The sequence below is a fragment of the Athene noctua genome, chromosome 7, assembly GCF_965140245.1.
Source record: "Athene noctua chromosome 7, bAthNoc1.hap1.1, whole genome shotgun sequence".
In the NCBI taxonomy this organism is placed as follows: domain Eukaryota; kingdom Metazoa; phylum Chordata; class Aves; order Strigiformes; family Strigidae; genus Athene; species Athene noctua.
The window spans coordinates 45,174,589-45,197,860 of NC_134043.1; the positions used below are offsets into that span (position 1 = coordinate 45,174,589).

Consider the following 23,272-nt stretch of genomic DNA (forward strand, 5'->3'; position numbering starts at 1 on the left):
TAAAGCCTGTGCCCTGTGAATTTCCAGGGACTGAATTTGAAATTGCGCCTGCCAACTGACTGTGGCCTGGCGTGTATCTGAATGCCTGAATATCTCCCCGCTGAATGAATTTTGTTTTCGCACCTGAATTCACTCGGGTTTATTGATCGGCTGGACAATCTTGTTGCCGTTCCAGAAGAGTCCTCGAAGGAAAAGATCAAGGAGTGTAGAGGAGGATGAGGAGGGTCACCTGATCTGTCGGAGCGGAGACGTACTAAGCGGAAGATGTATAGAACATTCTTCAAAATTTATTAACTTTTCAGATAGATAAGTTCTTTTAGCGTAAGATGTGAGGGCCTTTGCAAGGCTTTTCTTTCTGTGTCTGGGGGTGGGAATTGTTTTTCTTTTCTGTAGAAATCAAATATATTTATTTTTTCTTTTTCCCTTTCCCTCCCCCCCCACCCGCCCCATAGTAAATGAAGTTAATGAACGTAGTAGAATGGGATCCCTGTAAGTGTGCCTCGAGAGCTGTCCAATAACAGCTCTCAAACTAGGTATTTACAATTTAAAGCAGCACGGTCTAGAATAGCTTCGGGGATAGTACTTAGTGTTTTTGTGGGTTTTATTTTTGTTTGCTTGTGTTTTTTTAATAGCCGAGTAACTTGCAACTTTTGTGACTGAGGTTTTTTTCTTTATAGATGAGGTTATGGCTAGTTTGGGTGAAGGTACTTTTGGAAGAGTAGTGGAATGCATTGATCGCAGAGCGTAAGTCTTGACTTAAATACGTGTAATTTTTCTTACTGATGCTGTCACCGAGCGGGTCCTGAAGTGGGCGCCTTCTGATTGTGTCAGGTTTTACCTTTACTTCCTCATCTGCTGCTCTGTGTGTTTCTGAAAGGCTGCCGCGGTTCCCAAACCGGGGTTGCTGCTCGTACAGCACCGGGAGGTGAGGGGTGTGCAGGACTGTGGTGGGCGAGGCGATGGGTGTGTCCTCTGCAGGTGCCCCCTGTTACCAAAAACTCGGAATAAAGAATTTATCGACACCAACAGCAGATAAGCAGACACTTCTTTATTGACGGCCGAGTGCGCAGGGGAGTCGTCTCACCGAGAGCGCACACCAAGCATCAAAACGATGCATCTTACGTAGAACTTACTCATACACATTCGTTAAGTATTTACGCATAAACATATAATTTCTTGGAAACCATCCACATATTCTTCTCCTGTTTCTGATTATGTGCAGTGAAAGCTAGAAATGTCTAGAAATGGGTCTGGGGTGTAATACAGGTGGGTGGCCGCGATCTCCCCCCGCCGGAATTAGCTTCTGCTTAAGTTCACGGTTTCTTGGCCGGTACTCACAAGCTGTTACAGTTGGTTTTCCTCGGTTCCCATCAATCCTAGACCCTGACAGCTACATGCATTCTTCTAGTTCTATGTATGCATTATAAATCAGGTTATAAATCAACCTGTGTTTGTTACCCAGGTTCCAAACGCTCCTACTGGTTAATTTTGACCAGTCACTCTGGCCTTGGTGCGGGGCCGCACAGGGATTTTAGAGTAGCGTTCGGTTGCTGGTACAAAGTGCAATAAATGTGAACAAATAATTTCTACTAAAATACCCCTTAATTCTATGTTCATATTAAATTAAACATAATTTAATTTCAGTTGATAGCAAATTCAGTAACACCCCCAGCCTGGTAGAGGTCGGGGGCTGTGGTGGGGAGGGGCCTAGAGAATGTGGGGCGAAGCTGCACCCCCCCAGGCGGCACGCCTGGGGCCTGGACCACCCCAGGCCTGTATAATGAGTAAGCTCTCGGACGTCATGTTGCTCACCTTCAGGGATCATCTGTGACGATGCAGGGCCATTGGGTTCCAGCAGTGAGCACCTTACAGGTCACAGATGGATTTTGTGCTCGATGGCGGTTTTGCTCTGTGCAAGATAGCATGAAACTGGATTGTCTCTCTCGTCGCTCTAGAAGGCATCTGACACCTCAGTTACATTTGCACTACTGAAATGACTGAAGGTGGCCTGTCATTTTTGACTGATGGTCAGGTTAGGCCATGGGATGTGGAAGCTCCTCCAGGATTAGCCCGGCGTACATAAACACAAAGGGGAGGTGAACGGGGCCTTTAAGAATAGTACTGATATATAAGGTATGGAGTGTGTTTTCAAAATTTAAAGATTTAGTCGGTTTTGTGCAGTGATGAACCTTGATTCTATTCAGTCTGTATGTACTTAAAAAAACCCCTTTTCTGATGAGGTTGCCATTCTCATCAACAATGTATATGGTGACAATTACTGAATAGTCTTGGTTAAAACCGCTCCTCGTTCTAATCGCTGTTAAAACCTTGTCTTTTCAGGGCAGACAGACATGTAGCTGTGAAAATAGTAAAAAATGCTCCTGGGTACTCCGAAGCAGCTTATGGAGAAGTGCACGTGCTACAACACTTAAAAACGCTGGATCCCAACAATACACAGTGAGTAGACAAGGGCGGCTGTACTTTGTTTTGGCTTTTAAGATTTCTGTGACATCGCTTTCTGGGCCGTATGCCGTATGTATCTCAGCGTTCTACCACTTCTGTTGCAATTGATGGATTTTCCTGCTCTTGCAGCCACTGCGTCCAGATGTTGGAATGGTTTGAGCACCATGGGCATGTCTGCATGGTTTTTGAGCTGCTGGGGCTCAGTACCTTTGACTTCATTAGAGGGAATTGCTTCTTGCCATTTTCGCTGGAGCACATCAGACAGATGGCTTATCAGATCTGCAGATCTGTGAACTGTAAGTATGTTTCTTTTTTTTTGCTTTATTTGTTAGATTTTCTTTACAGAATTTGCTAACTGTGTGTGTTACCTTGCAGTTTTGCACCTGAACAAGCTGACACATACAGATCTGAAGCCAGGAAATATTTTACTTGTGAATTCAGACTACACAGAAGAATATAACCCCGAACTGGTAAGTTGCTGTCCTCTTCCCTACCTCCCCCTCGGCTCCGGTCTGGGTTTACTTGGTCACTTGCACCCCCTTGTGTGTCATTTCAGGAATGCGAAGAACGGAGACTAAAAAATACGGACGTCAAAGTTGCGGACTTCGGGAACGCAACGTATGATTTCGATTATCACAGCCCTTTGGTGTCTACAAGACCTTACAGAGCTCCTGAAGTGATCCTAGGTCAGTAGACATCTGTTCGGCTGCTCTTGAGCGTAGGACTTTCTGCCTGCTACGGAACTGCCACAGCTGTGTCGCCTGTCTCGAGCGCTCGAGCTGTGGAAGTGTTTGCAGTCTGATACACACGTGAACCTTCTGCATCTTTTCACAGCGCTGGGGTGGTCACAGCCATGCGATGTTTGGAGCATAGGATGTATCCTCATAGGATACTACCTTGGATACGCGGTATTTCAGGTAGGTAGCTGTGAAACTCCAAAGGATGCAGCGTGTATAATGCTCCTCAGCTTGGTGAAAATATGCTCCAGGGAGGTGGGGACTAAGGGGGAAGGTCTGTGCCAGAAATGAAGCTGCATTTCTCTGGAATGCCAACTTGAAGAGAACAGAAGCTGCAGGCACAAAGGAACGAACTTCCTCAGCAGAAGAGTGCTCCAAGTTGCTTCCAGTAAACACTGTGGCAGCAGCTTGATGGGAAGGATCACCCTGTGAACATTGGTAACACACAAGCCACACCAGTAACAGATGAGCTTCCTCTATCACCAAATATGCAGCAAATACCTGCATTCTGTCATCTTGACAGTATTGCTGAAACTTATCAACAAAGAAGAGAAAGGATAAGGCAGGGAAAAGAAACTTCAGTGCACTGTAACTTCCTTCAGGGAACAGATGACTAGAGCCTCTCTTTTTTCCTTAATCTGAAATGAGTTGCAGGGTACAGTCAAGAATGAAGTGTGGTTCTTGATAACTTCCTCTTAAGGACACACAAAAATGTCTCTCTCGCCTTCCTTCCAGACCAATGACGACAGAGAACACCTGGCCATGATGGAGCGAGTACTGGGGCCTTTGCCAAGGCACATGATAGAGAAAAGCAGGTAATTACATTTTCTGTGCCTGGACCGCTATAGTTTAAATATTTTCAGATTTGGCTTAACAGCACGTTTTTTAAGAAGTTTAATAAACTCGGATGCACCTTTGGCTGTACTTAACAAGCTGGCCACCTTTGTGGAACAGTCCCAGATCAGTTCCCAAGAACAAACGTGCTGATAAACTTCTAGCGAATCTTTGAATAACGAGCCCTGGTCTGTTTGTTTAAGGAAACACGAATATTTCCATCATGGCCGGCTGGACTGGGATGAACACAGTTCTGCTGGAAGATATGTCTCCAGTTGGTGTAATCCCCTAAAGGTAAGATGGCAGAGGGAAAAGGCGCTTGCGGAGAGCAGCTTTAAGTACAATTCCAATATTAAAACCCCCCATGTCGTGTTGTTGTCTTCCTGAAGGAATTCATGACCTGCCACAATTCGGACCACAGGAACCTCTTTGACCTCATTGAGAAGATGTTGGAGTACGACCCAGCCGAGCGCATTACTCTGGAGGAAGCACTGAAACATCCTTTCTTCTCGCCCTTGAAGCGGCAGAAAAGGAAGCTGCCTCCTGTAGCTGAGAAGGCTGATGCAGATGTTACACCAAAGAGACAAAAAAAATATTAATTCATAAACGTACAGGTTATTCATAAACGTACAGTTTTCCTGTTTTCTAGTGACTATTTTTATAAAGATCATGAAACAGCAACATAGTCTTTTACCTGTGAGATAGAGGTCAGCTTCCACTCCCTTCAGGATGCTGCTCCCAGACCCAGCACAGAGAGCAGCTTCGTCACTGGGGATGCTGCAGGACACAAGGGGCCACAGTTAAAGTCCTTTTCCTCTGTTCAGGCCTCACGTCAGTATTGCTATCGTTTCACAGTAACTACCACCTCCATTTTAGGGCCAATGAAAATTTGTTGGAGGAAGACACACATCTGTCAGCCTGAAAGAGTCATTGGGTTGATAAGGGTTTTTAACAAGGTTTTATAAGATTGCTGTTTTATAAGGCTGGATAACACTGATTTAGCGCATATCCTAAAGAGGTGCAACACAAAGATGCAAATATTGCACTTGAATCCATTCTCCCTGACCAGAAGTGATGACTGTTGTCTCTATTAGGCACAATACAGGATAAAAGTCCTTTGCAAACAGTGAGACTTGCACTTTATAAATTAAGGGTGGCGATTTAGAGTCAGTGGTCTAAACTTTGTAACCAGTGCTGCACCGGTTCCGACTACATCCAGTACCACAGTCATGCATCTGAAAATGTCCCCTAGTGTTCGTACCTGGTGTTCCTCACCAAGACAAATTCCCTAAAATACATTTAGGGTACTTAGAAGAATCATACTGGGGGGAAAAAAAGGGAAAAAAAAAAAAAGTCCTCAAATCATACTTGTAAAAGCTGGAAGAAAGGAAAATGAGGGAAGGTCCCCGCATAAAATGGCATATAACAACGAACCATTTAACGTTTTTTAAACGGAATCTCACCAAGTCCCTTTGTGAGCCAGTTATTGACTCCATGAGGTATGGCATCATACGCCGTATGCGGAGAGTAAATTCCAATCCTGTGCTCCAGGGCTCGGACCACCAGCCGTTCCTTCCAGGTCTTCCACGTTACTCGCTTGAGCGGTGTGAATACGGGAGGGTGGTAAGAAAGAATAAGGTCTGCCGCCTTGTGCACCGCCTCTTCCATCACCTCCTCGGTGAGATCGTTAGTGAGGAGGAGAGTGTTCACAGCGTGGGGAGGGCTTGGTTCCACCAGCAGCCCCACATTGTCCCAGCTTTCAGCCAGAGAGGGGGATGCAAAGTCACCGAGGGCAGAAACGAGCTCCCCGAGGTTCATGAGGGAGCGCGAGGGCAGGAGGCCCAAAGCGCGGAGGCAGCGGAGAGGCCGGCGAACCAGCTGAGTGCCGGGCAGCAGCATGCAGCTATCTGTAGAGGGGGCGAAACCACGCAGGAATAAGCCCTGGGAATTCGCTGGCTGGCAGAGCAGAGGGAAGAGTATTGCAGCGGCGAATGCCGCCCCGCTGACAGAGGGCAGCGCGGCCCGGCCTCCCCCCAGCAGGCGCTGCCGTCGGAGGCGCGCCGGCCGCGGGCTCTCCCTCCTGCCTCCGGGGCGCTCCCGGCGAAGCACCGAAACCGGCCCTTTAGAATCGTGCCAGAAACGTACGGAACTTGCCCCTCACCCATCCGCGCACGCTGCAACCGACCCGCGGGATCTAACCGGAGAAGCGTTTGCCTCTCGCGGGGGGGGAGGCGGGGGCCGGGGAAGCAAGCAGGACCGGGGCAGGCAGCCTCGAAGCGCCGCCGCGGGACCCCACGCTTACCTCACGCCGGATCGCAGCCGGAGCTGCAGAGCGGAACCTGCGCTCGGCCCGGCCCCGCCGCTTCCGCCGCGCTAGGGGGGCGGCCGCGGCCTCTTCGCCGCGCCGGGCCGGGCCGGCTCTGAGCCGCGGCGTGGGCAGCCCGGCCCCTTCCTGCCCGCCCGAGGGGAGCCGGAGAGCCGTTTCCCGGCGGCCGGCGCCGGGCCCGCGTCCAGCCTCGGCAGGTTTGTGCGAGGCCTCCGTGGGGCCAGGCGAGGGGGAGGGCGCCGGGGCGGCGCGGGAAGGCCGAGCTGGCGGCCGCGGGGATGGCGGGCGTCCTGGGTGGGTCGCTCGCCGGTGGAGGAGCCGGGCCGCGCCCTGCAGCAGCGGGGCGAGCGAGCGGAGCCGGCGTGCCGTGCGCGTAGGCCGTCGGAGCAAGTACCTCGCATCGGCAGGAAAGGAGCGGTAGCTCCGAGCCATCGCTGGTCAGGTGGGAGCCGAGGGCCGCTGGGTTGCGGGGAGCGCGCTCGTCCCTTGGGAGGCTTAACCGGCGGGTGCACAGCGCCGCGGTGCTCGTCCTGTCGGCCCGGTGCTCGTCCTGGCGGCCCGGTGCTCGTCCTGGCGGCCCGGTGCTCGTCCTGGCGGCCCGCCACCCTGGCAGGCAGTAGCCGGGGTGAGGGGCCGGGCCGCGGCGGGCGGGTCCGCCGGCGCCTGCCTGAGGCCTCGCCGAACCTGGGGGCTGCCCAGGGAGGGCAGCACACGCCGAACAGAGTGGCCTCTAAAGCTCTTGATTTCCACAGAACTGCGGTTTATCGTCATCCTTCCAAAGGCTGTTATTTGAAACTACTACTACGATAAAGGCAGTCTGATCCGGTGCTCGAACGCAGGTAGCTGTCTGTTGCAGATACTGGCAGCTGTCAGAAGGTGGCTCCGAATCACACCTCCCTTTAGGAACTGGCATGTGGCTTTTCTCTGTTAATTTCGGTCATTTATAAAAAAATACTCTTTGGAAAAGCTGAGATTGCTTCGTATAGACCTTCATCCTAGGAAAGGGTTTTTTGCCCCCACCCCTCTTTCTACGTTATTTTGTTCTGCTCCTTTCTAGTTCTTTACATGCTGCATAGTTACAAGTAAATTGCAATAAAATGTTTATCCACAGAGTCGCTTGAATGGCACTGTAAAACTGTGTGCTTTAAAGGCATAGGACCACACAGATATTTCAGAATCAAAAAGAACTGTGGACTGTTAGGAAAAAGCCCAACGGGTTTCATATGTTCATATGTTTTCTTTGCAGAAAATTGCTGTAGACGATCTACCTCAGCTTTTGAATAAGCAGACATGGTGAGAACAATAGCCCTTTCTATATATTTTAATTCTTCCTGAAATGGTCATCTAGTGGAAACTGAATATCTGCTCTGCATCTCAAAGGAATACGCATTTTATTCTGCTGTGAAGAACTGGTAATGAAAAGTTTAGGTTTTCATTTCAGACTTCTAACGAGATATTGTAGAAAGGAAAATAGGACAGGTTACATTGGTCTAAAATATAATTAGACCTTCAGTTCTCAGAGCCTAAATTTTAATCCTACTTTGGCCAATATTTGGTAATCCAGTTTGGTTTCTTTTACCATGGAAGCATTGTTCAGGTCGCAAACACACAGTCCTGCTTGAGTGTATGTAACCTACACTTGCAGGCATTTACAGTTTTTGCAAATCAGGAAACGAAGGTAAGACCGTGTGTCTTAAACTGTCCATACACCTCTTAGAGCATCTTCATGGACATTGTAGACTACTATCTTCACTTCTTTACTCGTATACTTCTGGGAAAGTATGCCAGTATCGGCATGATGCTGATTTTTCTTGTACGCTTCTCCCGAGTATAAACCCACAGTATCTTTTTTTTTTTTTGCATAGTTTAGCACTTTCCATAGGAGTACTGTGATATATTTGGCCTATAGAGATATATTTGCTTAGGTGGATGGGTAGCTGCCATTTTAAATTTTGTGAAGGTTATTTATAAATTCTTAAGAAAAGTGTGTCATTGTGCAGATTTGCTTGTTTGTGAAGGCAGATTTTATGTGGTGCCATTCAGAACTAGCCTTATCACTCAAAAGGCTTCTGGCAACTAACACACATCAGTTGTTCCTCTGACTGTAAAGCAGTGAGGTGTGTGTGCCACACTATCACCTGAAATGGAGAAAACCTCGATTCGTCAACTTTGCAATGCAGTGACTGTGCAGGTGCAGTTTGCAAATGATTAATGTATCTCTGGAGTGTAACAGCGTGAAACAGAGCTGCTGCATTCCTGTGCTGGACTTGATGTGTCCTGAAACTAAATGAGACCAAGTGCTTTCTGGTCATTTCACTGGAAACGAGGAAGAGGAAGGTTTCTGACAGTAGCCTTGCCTGTGGCCAAATAGCGGAACAGTGTTTATATGCATGTAACGTTTGCGTATGTTCTTGGTGGTGCTAGGACATAAAACTGAGTCTGTTAGTATTTCGTTGCTGATTTCATTATTATTTTCTGCCTCTTGCCCAGGCTGTCACGCTGCATACTGACGTAGGCGATATTAAAATTGAACTGTTCTGTGAGCGGACACCAAAGACCTGCGAAGTAAGTCAAGTAACAGAAGCGGGATTGCCTAGTGTCAGAACAAAGCAGTAGAAATAGTGAAGACTGTAGAGGAGGTGAAGTGGCTTTTGCAATTCATCTTTTCACGTAACAGAATACTAATATTTTAAGCCGGTACAGTGCCTATGCCACTTGTGGAAATCGTGCACTGTGTCATACTGCCTAGAGCTTTGCTGCCCGTTTCTCACCAGATGAAGTTTAGCCAAGGGCCACTTCTCTTCAAGTTCCAGCATCTCCCAAAGTGCCCTTTGCCCTTATGGGGAAATACGGCACATGGCCTGGGATTCCCCAATTTCCCTGGGTTTGCTCACACTTGCAGAGATTTGGTTTTAAGAGAGTGACAATCACTCCCAGTTTGTCAGAGGCCCCAGGTTTTCCTTTCTGCAATAAACTTAAGCTTAAATTCAAATAATTGACCTTTTAACTAATAAAACTGAGGCATCAAGTTGTTGATTACAAAATTGACATTTACAAAATGTTGAATGAGAGTGATGCTTCTGAGCATGTCTTAGGCTTCTTGTTTGTTCCTCAAGTCAGACAGCCTTGTGCTGTAAGCTTTATTTAAAATCCTTTGTGACACTGTCAAAGGGGCACATTAACTATAATTTGCTTATGACTGTTCTGTGGCAATTGGAATTCAGGTGGTCACCACGCAAAGCAGAGGCAAAAGGGTTAGACTTGGTCTTGCCAGTGCTGTCATTTTAGTGAGAGGATATTTGCTTCTGAATTGTTTGTTAATGTGGTTTGTTTCACTTCCTTAGAATTTCCTGGCTCTTTGTGCCAGTAACTACTACAATGGATGCATATTTCACCGGAATATAAAGGGCTTCATGGTTCAGACAGGAGATCCATTAGGTAAATTCTTCTGTTCGGGTCTCTCTATAGGAAAATAAAATATAAATAAAAGGAAATGATAAGTATGAAAGTTTAAAACCAAAATGTAAACAAAGTAAAAGTAAAATATAAGAATTATTGTTTTGTTGACAGAGGGTTTTATGGGGAGATTAGCTTTCTGTGATGAGTTTACAGAGGAGCAGCCATTACCCTAGTTCTAAATAAACATGCAGTAGTAAAGCATTCTACAGACTTTTCCAGCTGTTTCCACTAAATATGATGGTTCTGCTGGCTCACCAGAGGTGGAACGGGTAGCAGTTGCTATTGTGGTTTCTCTGATTTCTGCCTGAAAGGCTACACTGCCTTTAAAGCATTTGGGGGAAATGTCCCAGACAGCGTCAACTGTTTGGGGGAAAATCCGATTCAACTTCGGGTTTGTACTCATACTGAATTTAATTTGAGGATATGTCAGTGCCTTGTTCTGCTACTTAATAGATGTCCCTTATTTAGAGTTATGTCTCTGCTGAGTAACAAGACACGAGCACCTGATCCCTGCCTCAAATGAATTACAGGCTATCTGTGGTCTTTGTTGTAAAATGTTATAACAGTACATTATTTCTAGAATTTTCAGTCTGAAAATCCAGTAGTGTATTGTGGTGCTTCTTTGTCAGGCACTGGGAAAGGAGGTAACAGCATCTGGGGCAAGAAGTTTGAAGACGAATTCAGCGAATACCTGAAGGTATTTCTGTGCTCGCAATATGCGGTTATTTTCATACGGATTTTCCTTACGGATTGGAGAGCACTCAGCATTGTGTTGTACTGTATTAAATACCTTTCTATTAACTGTGAAGCAAAGTCTAATCCTGCAATAAAGGGATAGAAAGCTTCTTGTTAGAAGGGGAACAGGCATTTCTGTACTTGGCAAGTTAAGTTTGAGGGTTTTCGTCACCAAGAACAGAAGTAGAAAGAATTTGTAAGTGCTTTTCATGTTCTGAAGGGAAAGAAGTAATTTTTCATTGTAAGGGCAATTTTGAGGAGCTAATTATGGACTGTGTTGGAATATATTTGCAGTCGAGATTTTTTTCCTAATAATGGTATTGAAGCAGAGTAGTCAGTCACAGAGCACTTCGTGCAGGCTAAAGCCCTGCTTCTACACATGTGTATCCATGTTGAGGTTTTTCCCTTCTTTCAGCACAGTGTCCGTGGGGTAGTTTCAATGGCAAACAATGGCCCAAATACCAATGGATCACAGTTCTTCATCACTTACGGCAAGCAACCGCACCTAGACATGAAGTACACTGTGTTTGGAAAGTAAGTGATCCGACTGCAAGCCACCGTACCATAGCGTGTGGAGGATCTGAATATTTCAGGGCACATGCAATGCAAATTTAGAAGCTTCTGGTTCTAAACCTGTTTAAAATATTGGCTGTATATATGTAAATGTATGCTCTTGCACTGTCACCAGAATTAGTTGCTTGAAAATGCCACTCCCTTCTTCACTGCAGGGAATAAGGATATTAAAAATTACCTCAATAATGGACCATTCTTTTTCTTCTTCTCTGCCTCCACACACACCCCCCCCCCCCCCCCAGTTATTCCAGCTTGCCTTTTCATCCATGGCCAAAGGGCTGCAGCCTGATTTTCAGCAAACTCCAGAACAACTGGATACATGGTTGTAGGGTTTACTGAGAAACAAGAATCTGATCTGGGACTGAATCTGGCAATGGGTGTGGTACTGATGATTGTACTTCTGTTTAGGTGGAACTGTCTGTTGGTCAGATAAAAACCACAGAGCTTGTTTAAGATGCATCATTATTTAAAACATTCTTAATAGACACTACTGATAATGGATCCTTAAAGCAAATGTTCGATTTTTGAGTCTTTCAGATTCTGCTTTTTCTATCTCAAAATCATGGTAGTCTTTTGCTTGTTAAAAAGTCTCTACTGTACAAGTGAATCTGCTGAGAAAAAGTTGCCTTTATTAAATGGAGTAAAATATTCAAAGGAAACTATTGAAATGTGAAAATACAATTTTCTATCAAATGTATTGTTTATAGGCATCTAAATACAGGTGTTCCCTTCATTTCTGAGTTGTTTAGAAGTGTGATTGACAGTAGGTGTTTTAGACTTGTTAGAAAAGAGTAGAGGCTCTGACAGGGGAACTTTGCCAGGTTTTCTGTGGCAGTTTTAAGATACTCCAGCTGCAGTTGCAGAATCAGCAGGACAGCACATGCAGCCCCTGCTGGCCTGCAGTCCCGGCGTCCTAGATTCAAAGCGTTGATGAATGTGACTGAACTGAACTGTGAACAGCACAAGGTGTTTTCTGCCAAGTCCGTTACTGGGAAATAAACTATCAAGGTTTACCAGAGCTAGTTACTTAAACAAAAAAAATAAGAGGTTTATTACAACAATCTCTCTTGCCACTTCTTCAGCCTGACAGGAGATCCGAAAGCTTAAGCATGTTTGTACCACTAGGTTTACACAGTTATTTATGATTCGGTCCAATCTTGTCTTTGAGTCAGAAGGTTAGAAATGATAGTTTCACGTTTGGAAATGGATTTTCCAGCCATCGGATTTCCGTCATTCACAGTGAAGTTTTGGTATGGAGAGCAGCTTGCTGCTACTGAAACCTACGGTATGATTGGTCGGTCCTGCCTGCCAGGAAGTGCAGCCAGGGTCTTTATACAGCTACGGCTGGTGTAAACTATGATACTGTCAGGTCAGTGGGAATTGTTTGTGCTTTTCAGCAGAATCTGTCACGGGTGCTTAATATTTCCTTTCAAAATGTATGCCATATATAATGTTTTGGCAGTCTTACTTGTACCATTTGCTTGCAAAGTCTTTGCCCTGTGATACTTCACTGTAAACTGCTTTGAGATATCTCAGCTGTGAAATCTAAATCATTATTAGGAGATTCCCAGCATTTCTGCTTTTCTTCCAGAGTTATTGATGGCTTGGAGACCCTGGATGAGCTGGAGAAGCTGCCTGTGAATGAGAAAACCTACCGACCTCTCAATGAGGTTCGCATTAAAGATGTGTCGGTTCATGCCAACCCTTTTGCTCTGTAGCCACAGAGTGCCTCGACGCATTCTTTAGAGACTGGTCAGATGGACTGCTGGATTATGGAGTTTGAAGTGCCATTAAAGAGGGTTACTTGAGCTGGATCGTACCTTTGTTCCTTTTGAATCCTTTGAATGCAGGATTTTCAGGAGTTGTGACATTGTTTGGGAGTTGTCACAGAAAAGTCTTGTGCTTTAGAAGTCAGTTTTTCCAGAGTATCTTCTAGTATTTTGATTTTTAAACATTGCTTTTAATACTTGTAAAACAAGACTTTTAAAAATACATTTTTTCCGCCCCCAATCTTTTGTTTTCTGCCTTATCTTTCTTAGCGATACTATGTTGAAACAATGTCCTTTTCTATGATTTCATACTCCCGGTTTTCTGAAACTTTCTCGTGTAAATTCTAACTTTACTGGTTTTTAGAAAACTGACTAAGATGTGCAGTGTTTTCCCTTAGGCGAGAGCAGTGTCGTAGACGAAACCTTTCTCTCCTAGAGGATTAAAGACCGTGTTTAGAGGAGTGCTTGCTCTTGCGCTGCTGTGTGGGAATGGTAACCTCTTCAGCCTCCCCAGCAGGTAGATCGGAAACAATCGCTTCTGCCTCTGGCACAGCACTTCTGGTATGAAAGAGTGTTGGTGTCTTTACATAGCTGTTGACCAAAACTAGGTAGCGTTTGGTCTTACTTGACACCAAATGTTGTTGGACTCAAGAAAATCTGCAAGAAAGTAGAGAGGTATCTGAATATTGACTTGTCAAGAGGAAGCATAAAATACATGCATACTTATGCGTGTGTTTGGGTGCATGTATGTATATTGCTGATCCTATGCTCAAGTCACTTGGTATAGTAAGCATAAAATAACCTGACTCCAGCAGGGAAAAAAGAGTGATTTGTATGCATCAGAAAAGCAGTTCTCCACCTTGAGTATACTGGGAAAAGCAGAATGTTCTACTCTTCCGTGTTGTAGATTTCAAACATGTATTTTTGCATCAGTTTGTTTTCATAAAGCAGGAAAAAGTCAACTCATTTCCACGGAGACTCTATAATATGTAGAGGCGAGAGGGTATATTTCCAGTTCCAGCTGTGCATGAAAGACCTGGACAGGAGAGTACCCACAGTTCCTGCATCCAACTCCCACCATTCCCGCAGTCCTCTTGGGACTCAGCATCACTTCGCAAAGTTCGTTCTCATATATGTGCCTTGTAATCCTTGGGAGGTCCGGGTCCATCTGACCTGCAGTCTGTTTCAGACCAGTATTTCCTGTTCTGAGACTTCCCTCTCAAAATAAAGAGGAGAACTTACTGAAGAGGAAGGCAAAGGTATGCGGGATACAGATAACTGAGGCATTAATGAGTCAAGTTAATCAGTACCCTCTCTGGGACAAAGTTGCTATATTCTGTAGGAAGTGTTACTTAAAGCTCCTAGCCCATGCTGCAGACTTAATACATTTTACCCTAATAACTCAGTCAGGTAAAGGATTTAATTATTTTAGCTCTGTGCTCTTTGCCATATGACTGGTGGTAAGAGAAAGTAGACAGAAGCATGCAACTGCACGTTTGACTGCCACGCTGACACTACCGCCACGCAGAAGGAAGGACAAACGGTAAACTTTCCGACAGTGCAAAGGAATCGGTAATTTAAAATGCTGACACCTAGCGCTCAACTGGAAACAATTTCTGGCCCATTTTTTCCCTATGCAAAAAGAAGTCTGTTATATGAAATGTGTGAAACACAGGGATGTTGGAGAACGGCTTGCCGAGAGCAAGGCCGTGGTTCTCTGCAGGAGCTGGTCACAGCCGCCTGAGGGAAACAGAGGAAAAAACCCCGGGTACAGTTATGCCTAACAAAGGACTGTTATGTTAACAAAGAGAGAAACTGAGGTACACAATGGCCTTGATGGTAAAAACCACCTTGAGAAAAAAAGGCAGGCCAGAAGAGGGACGATGCTGTGACAGATCTGAAATGCCACAAGGGGCCGGGACATTATAATGTAGCCTGTTACATGTGTCCAATAGATCTGTGAGGAGTAGGCATGGTTATTGTAGAGCGCTTATATAAGGGGTGATTTCTTTCAATAAAGCTGAAGCTTGCTCTGTCCTTCACATTGAATCGGCTGCTTGCTTCCTCCGCCCGCCGCAAGTGGCGCGCCGAACAGGGTTACCCGAACCCTGCTTTTCCACCGAACGGAACCCGGGAAGCGGCGGAACGGATTTTCGGAGCAGGAAGGCGATAAGGTCGCTGCCTGGTGCAGTAGACGTGTGCCGTCCCCTGAAGCGCCGGGATTTGTAAGTCTGACATTGGCGCAGCGGATCCACAATATTGCTTCAGGCGGTACTGCGAACCGAGGGGGCTACTGAGGAATCGGCCGCAGCCGTATAACTGGGAAAGGCCATAAGGAATTATATAATGAAGGCTGAATTTGGGGAAACCTAGGAAAAGCCAGCACTGGTCGTTAGCTACTGATCGGATATTCCTGAAGGTCGTCAAGCTGCGATACAGGAAAGGAATTAAAAGAAGTCTGCCCGGGCAGGAACAAGGAACAAGAGGTAGCCCTAAGACTTTTTGCTTTTTAGAAAAGCGGGGAGTAAGTCCGATAAAAAACTTACCCGCGCTGATTGGTCTGGGCAAGGCTAAGGGACACTTTAAAGAGCCAAATTTATTGTTTGAAGAAGCAGAATGGTGTGATAATCTTTTAGACCCTGATGCTGTAAATCCTGAAAAAGAATCTGAACTGTCTGGTCTGTGTCCTCCCTTAACTGAGAATGATCCGTAGGTAAAAGTGAGGCGAAAAAAAACCTTGGCGCAAGGGAATATGGACATGGCAAGAAAAATTCTTACTCCTGTAAGCTATGAGGAGAGTCATCAGCCACATTGGGAAAAACGGCATTTTTCTGTTATTCAAGATTTAGAGAGAAGCATTAATAAGGACGGGCTGCAAAAACTCAGACTACACCAGCTGTACTGGAGGCGATGGCTCAGGGATATCGACTGGCCCCATAAAAATTGGCTAACACTTTTAAGAAAAACCGTCATTCACGCCGGCACGGCACTCTACCTGGAAAACCGAGCGTGTAGATCTCGATGTTTAACATTCGGAGCTGGCGGCGGCGGCCCGGGGCCTCCCCGACCCCCCCGCGGAGCGGCCGCCTGCGGCTGAGCCCGGCACCGCGCTCTCGGCACCCCCCGCCAAAAGCGGCAGGGGGATGCGGCACAGGCTTTGGTGTTCTTAACGGAGTCCTCGTATGTGTAATAGTTGTCACTCTCCGATGTGAGTGCTGAGTGTCAGGAGCTCCTCTGTGTGCCCGTGTGTGTGTGTGTGTGTGTGTGTGTGTGTGTGTGCCCGTGTGTGTGTGTGCCCGTGTGTGTTTCTCCGGCCAGGGAAGCGGCCGGCCAGGAACTGCAGGGTCCTAGTGCCCGCCCGCTGGGGCATCGGTGCGGCGGTTGGTTCGGGCTCAGTGTTCTCAGTGTTCCAGGTGAAATACCTCCTCCAGCAGGAGGCAGTCATTCTGTGTTGATTGTTGTTTTGAATTTAGGTGCATACTCTGCGGGGAGAGTGCACCTCTGAACCATCTGCCTAATGAAAATACTGTTAAAAAATCATCTGCAACCTTACAGGGGTTGTTTGTTTTACCAGGGGTTGTAGATGCTGATTAGGAAGAGAAAAATCAAAATTATGGTCTGTACCCCTGTGTTCTGTAACAAAAAAGTAAAAAATTGTTCAGGTTGTTAAAGAAGCTGCAATTACTCAGGATTTGGATCAGCAGGTACCCTTTAAATATTTTTGGACTGAAACAGTAACACAAGGTTAACTTCTGGTATAATTGTACTCTCGTTAAAGCTAAAAAATCTGTCGAGCTGACAGGCATTTTAGATACCGGTGCAGATGTGACCATAATATCTGTGAGCAGATTGGCTGTTAGCCCTGGTACCTCAAATGCTTTTCAGGGTTGGTGTCATGCTGTAGCAATTTAAAGCAAGGATCTCCTTCATATAAGAGGCCCAGAAAACTGGGTAACAAGTATTCATCCATTTATATTGGAAACCCCTATTGCATTTTGGGGTCATGACTGTATGACTCAATGAGGAACTGACATTGGAGCAAATTTGTCTTAATCACCACTGTAGCACAACCCACCCTGAAACCCCCCCTGACACTAACACTCACCTTGTAAACCGAATCGCCTGTGTGTATTGTCCTGCAACAACTTAAAACTGTTATTAAGTCTTTAAAAGAGTTACAGACACTGTTAGGAGCCATACGTTGGATACAGCCGTCGTGGGCCTAACTCATGATGATCTGCATAGCTTATGTGGTATTTTGTGAAAAGATCCTTCACTGACATCACCCAAAGTACTTACAGAGAAACCAAACCAAGATCTTCACCGTACAGCTAACAAGCATCGCAAGTACACTGCATTCCCCCAGGGGACAAGCCATCGTAGAAAGAACACGCTAAACCTTGAAAGTGCTTTTGCAAAAACAAAAGGGGGGAGAGATCTTGGCTCCAGGTCAACCATTTGCTCTGCTGTAAAACGCATGCATTTTTTCCACCAGAATGCCAGAGCAACACAAAAACGGTTTTTTTATCAAGCTAAAAACATCACTGCAACTTGCCCTGAATACCAGACAGACTCCATCTCTTCAAACCTTTTAAACATCTCCCCTGTGTTACAGGTGCCACCAGTATTGTGTCGTTTTTTCATCACAGATACCAGATCGACAAGAAGTCCAGAGCAAAGCTCAAGTGTTAACAAAAACCTAGAAAGGGGTAACTGGGAAGGACCAGTTCCTTTAGTAACCTGGGGAAGAGGTGATGCTGGTGTCTGCACAGGTCTCATCTCCAATGGTCACCGACAGGGTGTGTGCAACCCCAGCTGAGGGTGAGAGGCAGCCAGCACTCAGGATCCAGCTGTGGGTGCTGTGGGTGCCCCTGTGCCGACAGTTTGCGGTCTCTTCGACTGATCTTTTAAGCAGAATGTCTGAGTAATGTTTGCTACTGCAGTGGAACAAACTACACTACAGTTGCCAATTCTTTTAAGAGAAAATGCTAACAGTAATTGCAACTCCTTAATGAAATATATAGGCTTACTGGTCAGTTGTGCCAAATGTAGTTTAGATAAAATATAGTTATTAATAAGGATAAGATGCTGTAAGAATGTGTGTATTCCACTTTCTTTGTTTAGTAATATTAAGAATTAAGAGCTCAAGTATTTAACCTTATTTAGAAACTCCCTTGGTTTTCCCCCTGGAGTACTGGCCAGGCTCCAGGTGGAACCCAACAGGAGGATGAAATCAGATGTTTCCGCTCAGAGAAAGTTGCCCGTTATTTTGGCCCGTTGCTTTAAAGGCTGGACCTGCTTGCAGCGACGCTGGATGCCTCACCTACGGATGGACGCATCACGTAGGGTTTCCAGTTTGTGAGGAAGGGCACTCTGAATTCTCGCTGCATCCAGGGTTCCCCAGCAGTTGCGGATCTGAATGTTAGTACCGTATTTTCCTTACTGTTTATTTTTGTACTATTTAGTCATATCCCTTAAATATGGATAGTGAAATTAGTCTACTCCTTTTAATTAGAACTATTCTAAGTATGCTGCGTTTTGAAGTTTGTCTAACCCTTAACTGATACAGCTCTCAAACAAGTCTTGCAGGTGCCGCAGCAAAACAGAGAAAGGGGAGGGCTGGAAGGCATCGGCCTCACACAGCTCCTGACAAACAGCTAGGCTTTGATGAAGAACAGGCCTCGTAAGATAGATAAGAAACTGCAGAGTTGTGCCAAGGTGGCAGGGAAAAATCAATCAGGACAGCAGGCATTTTGCCTGGGCTTAGCAACTGCTGCCGACCCATCCCAGACCTGTTTGGTATGGCATTTGTACTGGTCATTATGGTTGGTATAATCAGACAATCTGGCTGAGATGGCAAGATGTGACTCCTTCAGCAGTACCGGTGAATAGCACTAGGTTTTGTAGTGATGTTTATACAATGAATTTACATCTTGAAGAAGGAAGAGGGTTTAATAATGATTTGACTAAAAGGTTACCAATTATTAGATGTTTTTTTGTATTTACATGGAATACCAGTTTAAATTGTTATTGTAATCCTTTTAATGGTGTTAAGTTGTGTGTGGAAGTGTTTTATGAGAACGATGGACTGAACAATAAAAGGGGTCTGGATCACTCAAAAACAAAAAGGGGGGATCTGTGGAATGCCTGGGAAACAGCGGACATGTTATGAGTGATCCAGACTGAGGGCATCACTGTAATCAGGCTGTAGCTGTTGGGAAGAACAGCGGCAAGGCCGAGAGGATGAGAAACTGCGTGAGTAGCAAAGAGATAAGGATGCTGGGCTGTGGGAAATAAGATGTTTGCCTAACAGAAGAACTGCGTGTGAACACCGTAACGGGACCAACCGTAGAGGGCGTGAAGGCTTGTGGACAGTAGTATAGAACAATCCTAGTTTGTTTGCTTTCATGTGATTGCTCTTCGACAGTATGTGGGGTGCTTTGTACTCGATAAGGTGCCTTCGACAGTTTAAGGCGCGCTGTGTTACAGAGTCGAGCTGCCATAGACTTTCTTTTACTTGCCCAGGGGCATGGATGTAAAGATTTTGATGGGATGTGTTGTTTTAATCTATCCGACCACAGTCGATTAATTCAAACCAATTACCATGGATGAAGCAACGTTTACAAAAAACACCAGTGGTTGTCAGTCCTTGAGACAAATGGTTACAATCTGTGTTTGGTCTGTCCCTATGGCTGCAAGGTCTGTTACAAGAAGGATTGCGGTGCTTAGGAATAGCACTATTGATTGTAGTAATTATTAAAATAGCATATAGTTGTATGATGACAAATATTAGTGAATTTATGCTTGTGCAGCCTGCACAAAAAGAAAAAAGGGGCAATTGTTGGAGAACGGCTTGCCGAGAGCAAGGCCGTGGGTCTCTGCAGGAGCTGGTCACAGCCGCCTGAGGTAAACAGAGGAAAAAACCCCGGGTACAGTTATGCCTAGCAAAGGACTGTTATGTTAACAAAGAGAGAAACTGAGGTACACAATGGCCTTGATGGTAAAAACCACCTGGGGAAAAAAAGGCGGGCCAGAAGAGGGACGATGCTGTGACAGATCTGAAATGCCACAAGGGGCCGGGACATTATAATGTAGCCTGTTACATGTGTCCAATAGATCTGTGAGGAGTAGGCATGGTTATTGCAGAGGCTTGTATAAGGGGTGATTTCTTTCAATAAAGCTGAAGCTTGCTCAGTCCTTCACGTTGAATCGGCTGCTTGCTTCCTCCGCCCGCCGCACAGGGACACCACGCAATTTGCTCTTTGGAGGATACATTAACTTTAGCCCCTTTTTTACCCCAAGCTGTACATTGAGGGCGATCCTATGGGACAGGATTGCGTCCTAGCGTTTAAAACACATCTGTTTTCCCTCTCGGAAAGGCTGACGGCCTTAGGGGCCCCCTCGCCGCCGGGCACCCCCCGCAGAGGTTCCGACGCGGCAGCGGCTCGGCCCAGCAGCTCGCCGGGGCCTGCGGGGCGTCGCGAGGCCTTCGCCCGCGTCGCGACGCCCGGGCGTGCCTCTGTGACGCGTCGCCGCGCTCCGGGCGGGCTCCTAGCAACGCCTTTTGGCGGCGGGCCGCGGGCCGCCACTCGCGGCGCCGAGCCCGGCCGCGGCAGCAGCGATGGAGCGCCGGAGCGAGCGCCGGGTGCCGGAGAGCGCGGCGGGGCCCTCCCGAGCCGCGGAGGTGGGGCGGCAGGAGGGGCGGCGCGTGCTCACTGCGGCCCCGGCGGCCGGCAGCGGAGGGGCGGCGCCGGGGGCGGGCGGGCGGGGCGGGGCCGGGAGGCCGGCTGCTGCTGTCGGCGGGGCGAGGGCGGCCGGCCGGCGGCCCGGCCCTCGTCCCTTGCCGGGCCGTGCCCACGGGCGCGGGCAGGTCGGGTGGCCGGGGCGCCCCTGCGCGCCCCGCTCCGTGCAGCCGGCGCGTTCTGTGCCCGAGCCTTGTTCCGTGGGCGGCTTAGTTTGGCCACACGGCTGGGTTTTTTTGTTTGCTTGGGGGTTTTTAGAGAGATTAGATAGGGAAGTATTAAATCGTTCACTTCCAAAAACAATACGGTCACTGAAATCCTCAAGTAAGATTCAGTGAACCCATCTTTTAAAAGAAAAACAACTGTGTTGTAATTTTTTGCTGCCTTGCCGCTCTGCGTATCTCACCTGAAAACCTGTTCCTTGCCACGTTTTCCTCCTGCAACATAAAGCCTGTGCCCTGTGAATTTCCAGGGACTGAATTTGAAATTGCGCCTGCCAACTGACTGTGGCCTGGCGTGTATCTGAATGCCTGAATATCTCCCCGCTGAATGAATTTTGTTTTCGGACCTGAATTCACTCGGGTTTATTGATCGGCTGGACAATCTTGTTGCCGTTCCAGAAGAGTCCTCGAAGGAAAAGATCAAGGAGTGTAGAGGAGGATGAGGAGGGTCACCTGATCTGTCGGAGCGGAGACGTACTAAGCGGAAGATGTATAGAACATTCTTCAAAATTTATTAACTTTTCAGATAGATAAGTTCTTTTAGCGTAAGATGTGAGGGCCTTTGCAAGGCTTTTCTTTCTGTGTCTGGGGGTGGGAATTGTTTTTCTTTTCTGTAGAAATCAAATATATTTATTTTTTCTTTTTCCCTTTCCCTCCCCCCCCACCCGCCCCATAGTAAATGAAGTTAATGAACGTAGTAGAATGGGATCCCTGTAAGTGTGCCTCGAGAGCTGTCCAATAACAGCTCTCAAACTAGGTATTTACAATTTAAAGCAGCACGGTCTAGAATAGCTTCGGGGATAGTACTTAGTGTTTTTGTGGGTTTTATTTTTGTTTGCTTGTGTTTTTTTAATAGCCGAGTAACTTGCAACTTTTGTGACTGAGGTTTTTTTCTTTATAGATGAGGTTATGGCTAGTTTGGGTGAAGGTACTTTTGGAAGAGTAGTGGAATGCATTGATCGCAGAGCGTAAGTCTTGACTTAAATACGTGTAATTTTTCTTACTGATGCTGTCACCGAGCGGGTCCTGAAGTGGGCGCCTTCTGATTGTGTCAGGTTTTACCTTTACTTCCTCATCTGCTGCTCTGTGTGTTTCTGAAAGGCTGCCGCGGTTCCCAAACCGGGGTTGCTGCTCGTACAGCACCGGGAGGTGAGGGGTGTGCAGGACTGTGGTGGGCGAGGCGATGGGTGTGTCCTCTGCAGGTGCCCCCTGTTACCAAAAACTCGGAATAAAGAATTTATCGACACCAACAGCAGATAAGCAGACACTTCTTTATTGACGGCCGAGTGCGCAGGGGAGTCGTCTCACCGAGAGCGCACACCAAGCATCAAAACGATGCATCTTACGTAGAACTTACTCATACACATTCGTTAAGTATTTACGCATAAACATATAATTTCTTGGAAACCATCCACATATTCTTCTCCTGTTTCTGATTATGTGCAGTGAAAGCTAGAAATGTCTAGAAATGGGTCTGGGGTGTAATACAGGTGGGTGGCCGCGATCTCCCCCCGCCGGAATTAGCTTCTGCTTAAGTTCACGGTTTCTTGGCCGGTACTCGCAAGCTGTTACAGTTGGTTTTCCTCGGTTCCCATCAATCCTAGACCCTGACAGCTACATGCATTCTTCTAGTTCTATGTATGCATTATAAATCAGGTTATAAATCAACCTGTGTTTGTTACCCAGGTTCCAAACGCTCCTACTGGTTAATTTTGACCAGTCACTCTGGCCTTGGTGCGGGGCCGCACAGGGATTTTAGAGTAGCGTTCGGTTGCTGGTACAAAGTGCAATAAATGTGAACAAATAATTTCTACTAAAATACCCCTTAATTCTATGTTCATATTAAATTAAACATAATTTAATTTCAGTTGATAGCAAAATCAGTAACACCCCCAGCCTGGTAGAGGTCGGGGGCTGTGGTGGGGAGGGGCCTAGAGAATGTGGGGCGAAGCTGCACCCCCCCAGGCGGCACGCCTGGGGCCTGGACCACCCCAGGCCTGTATAATGAGTAAGCTCTCGGACGTCATGTTGCTCACCTTCAGGGATCATCTGTGACGATGCAGGGCCATTGGGTTCCAGCAGTGAGCACCTTACAGGTCACAGATGGATTTTGTGCTCGATGGCGGTTTTGCTCTGTGCAAGATAGCATGAAACTGGATTGTCTCTCTCGTCGCTCTAGAAGGCATCTGACACCTCAGTTACATTTGCACTACTGAAATGACTGAAGGTGGCCTGTCATTTTTGACTGATGGACAGGTTAGGCCATGGGATGTGGAAGCTCCTCCAGGATTAGCCCGGCGTACATAAACACAAAGGGGAGGTGAACGGGGCCTTTAAGAATAGTACTGATATATAAGGTATGGAGTGTGTTTTCAAAATTTAAAGATTTAGTCGGTTTTGTGCAGTGATGAAC

General features: G+C 46.6%; 2 protein-coding genes across 2 annotated transcripts; both read left to right on the top strand.

Annotated features, from left to right (window-relative positions):
- Positions 1-2,605: 2,605 nt before the first annotated feature.
- Positions 2,606-5,074, top strand: LOC141962368 (dual specificity protein kinase CLK4-like). The gene is made up of 7 exons (XM_074910450.1): positions 2,606-2,759; positions 2,839-2,933; positions 3,020-3,149; positions 3,298-3,380; positions 3,936-4,015; positions 4,238-4,328; positions 4,424-5,074. Exons 1-7 carry the CDS (start codon positions 2,606-2,608, stop codon positions 4,631-4,633), a joined length of 843 nt encoding a protein of 280 aa, XP_074766551.1. The 3' UTR covers positions 4,634-5,074.
- Positions 5,075-8,155: 3,081 nt separating this feature from the next.
- Positions 8,156-13,135, top strand: LOC141962668 (peptidyl-prolyl cis-trans isomerase-like 3). The gene is made up of 6 exons (XM_074911028.1): positions 8,156-8,188; positions 8,851-8,925; positions 9,705-9,798; positions 10,449-10,516; positions 10,970-11,088; positions 12,719-13,135. Exons 1-6 carry the CDS (start codon positions 8,156-8,158, stop codon positions 12,843-12,845), a joined length of 516 nt encoding a protein of 171 aa, XP_074767129.1. The 3' UTR covers positions 12,846-13,135.
- The last annotated feature ends 10,137 nt before the right edge of the window (positions 13,136-23,272 follow it).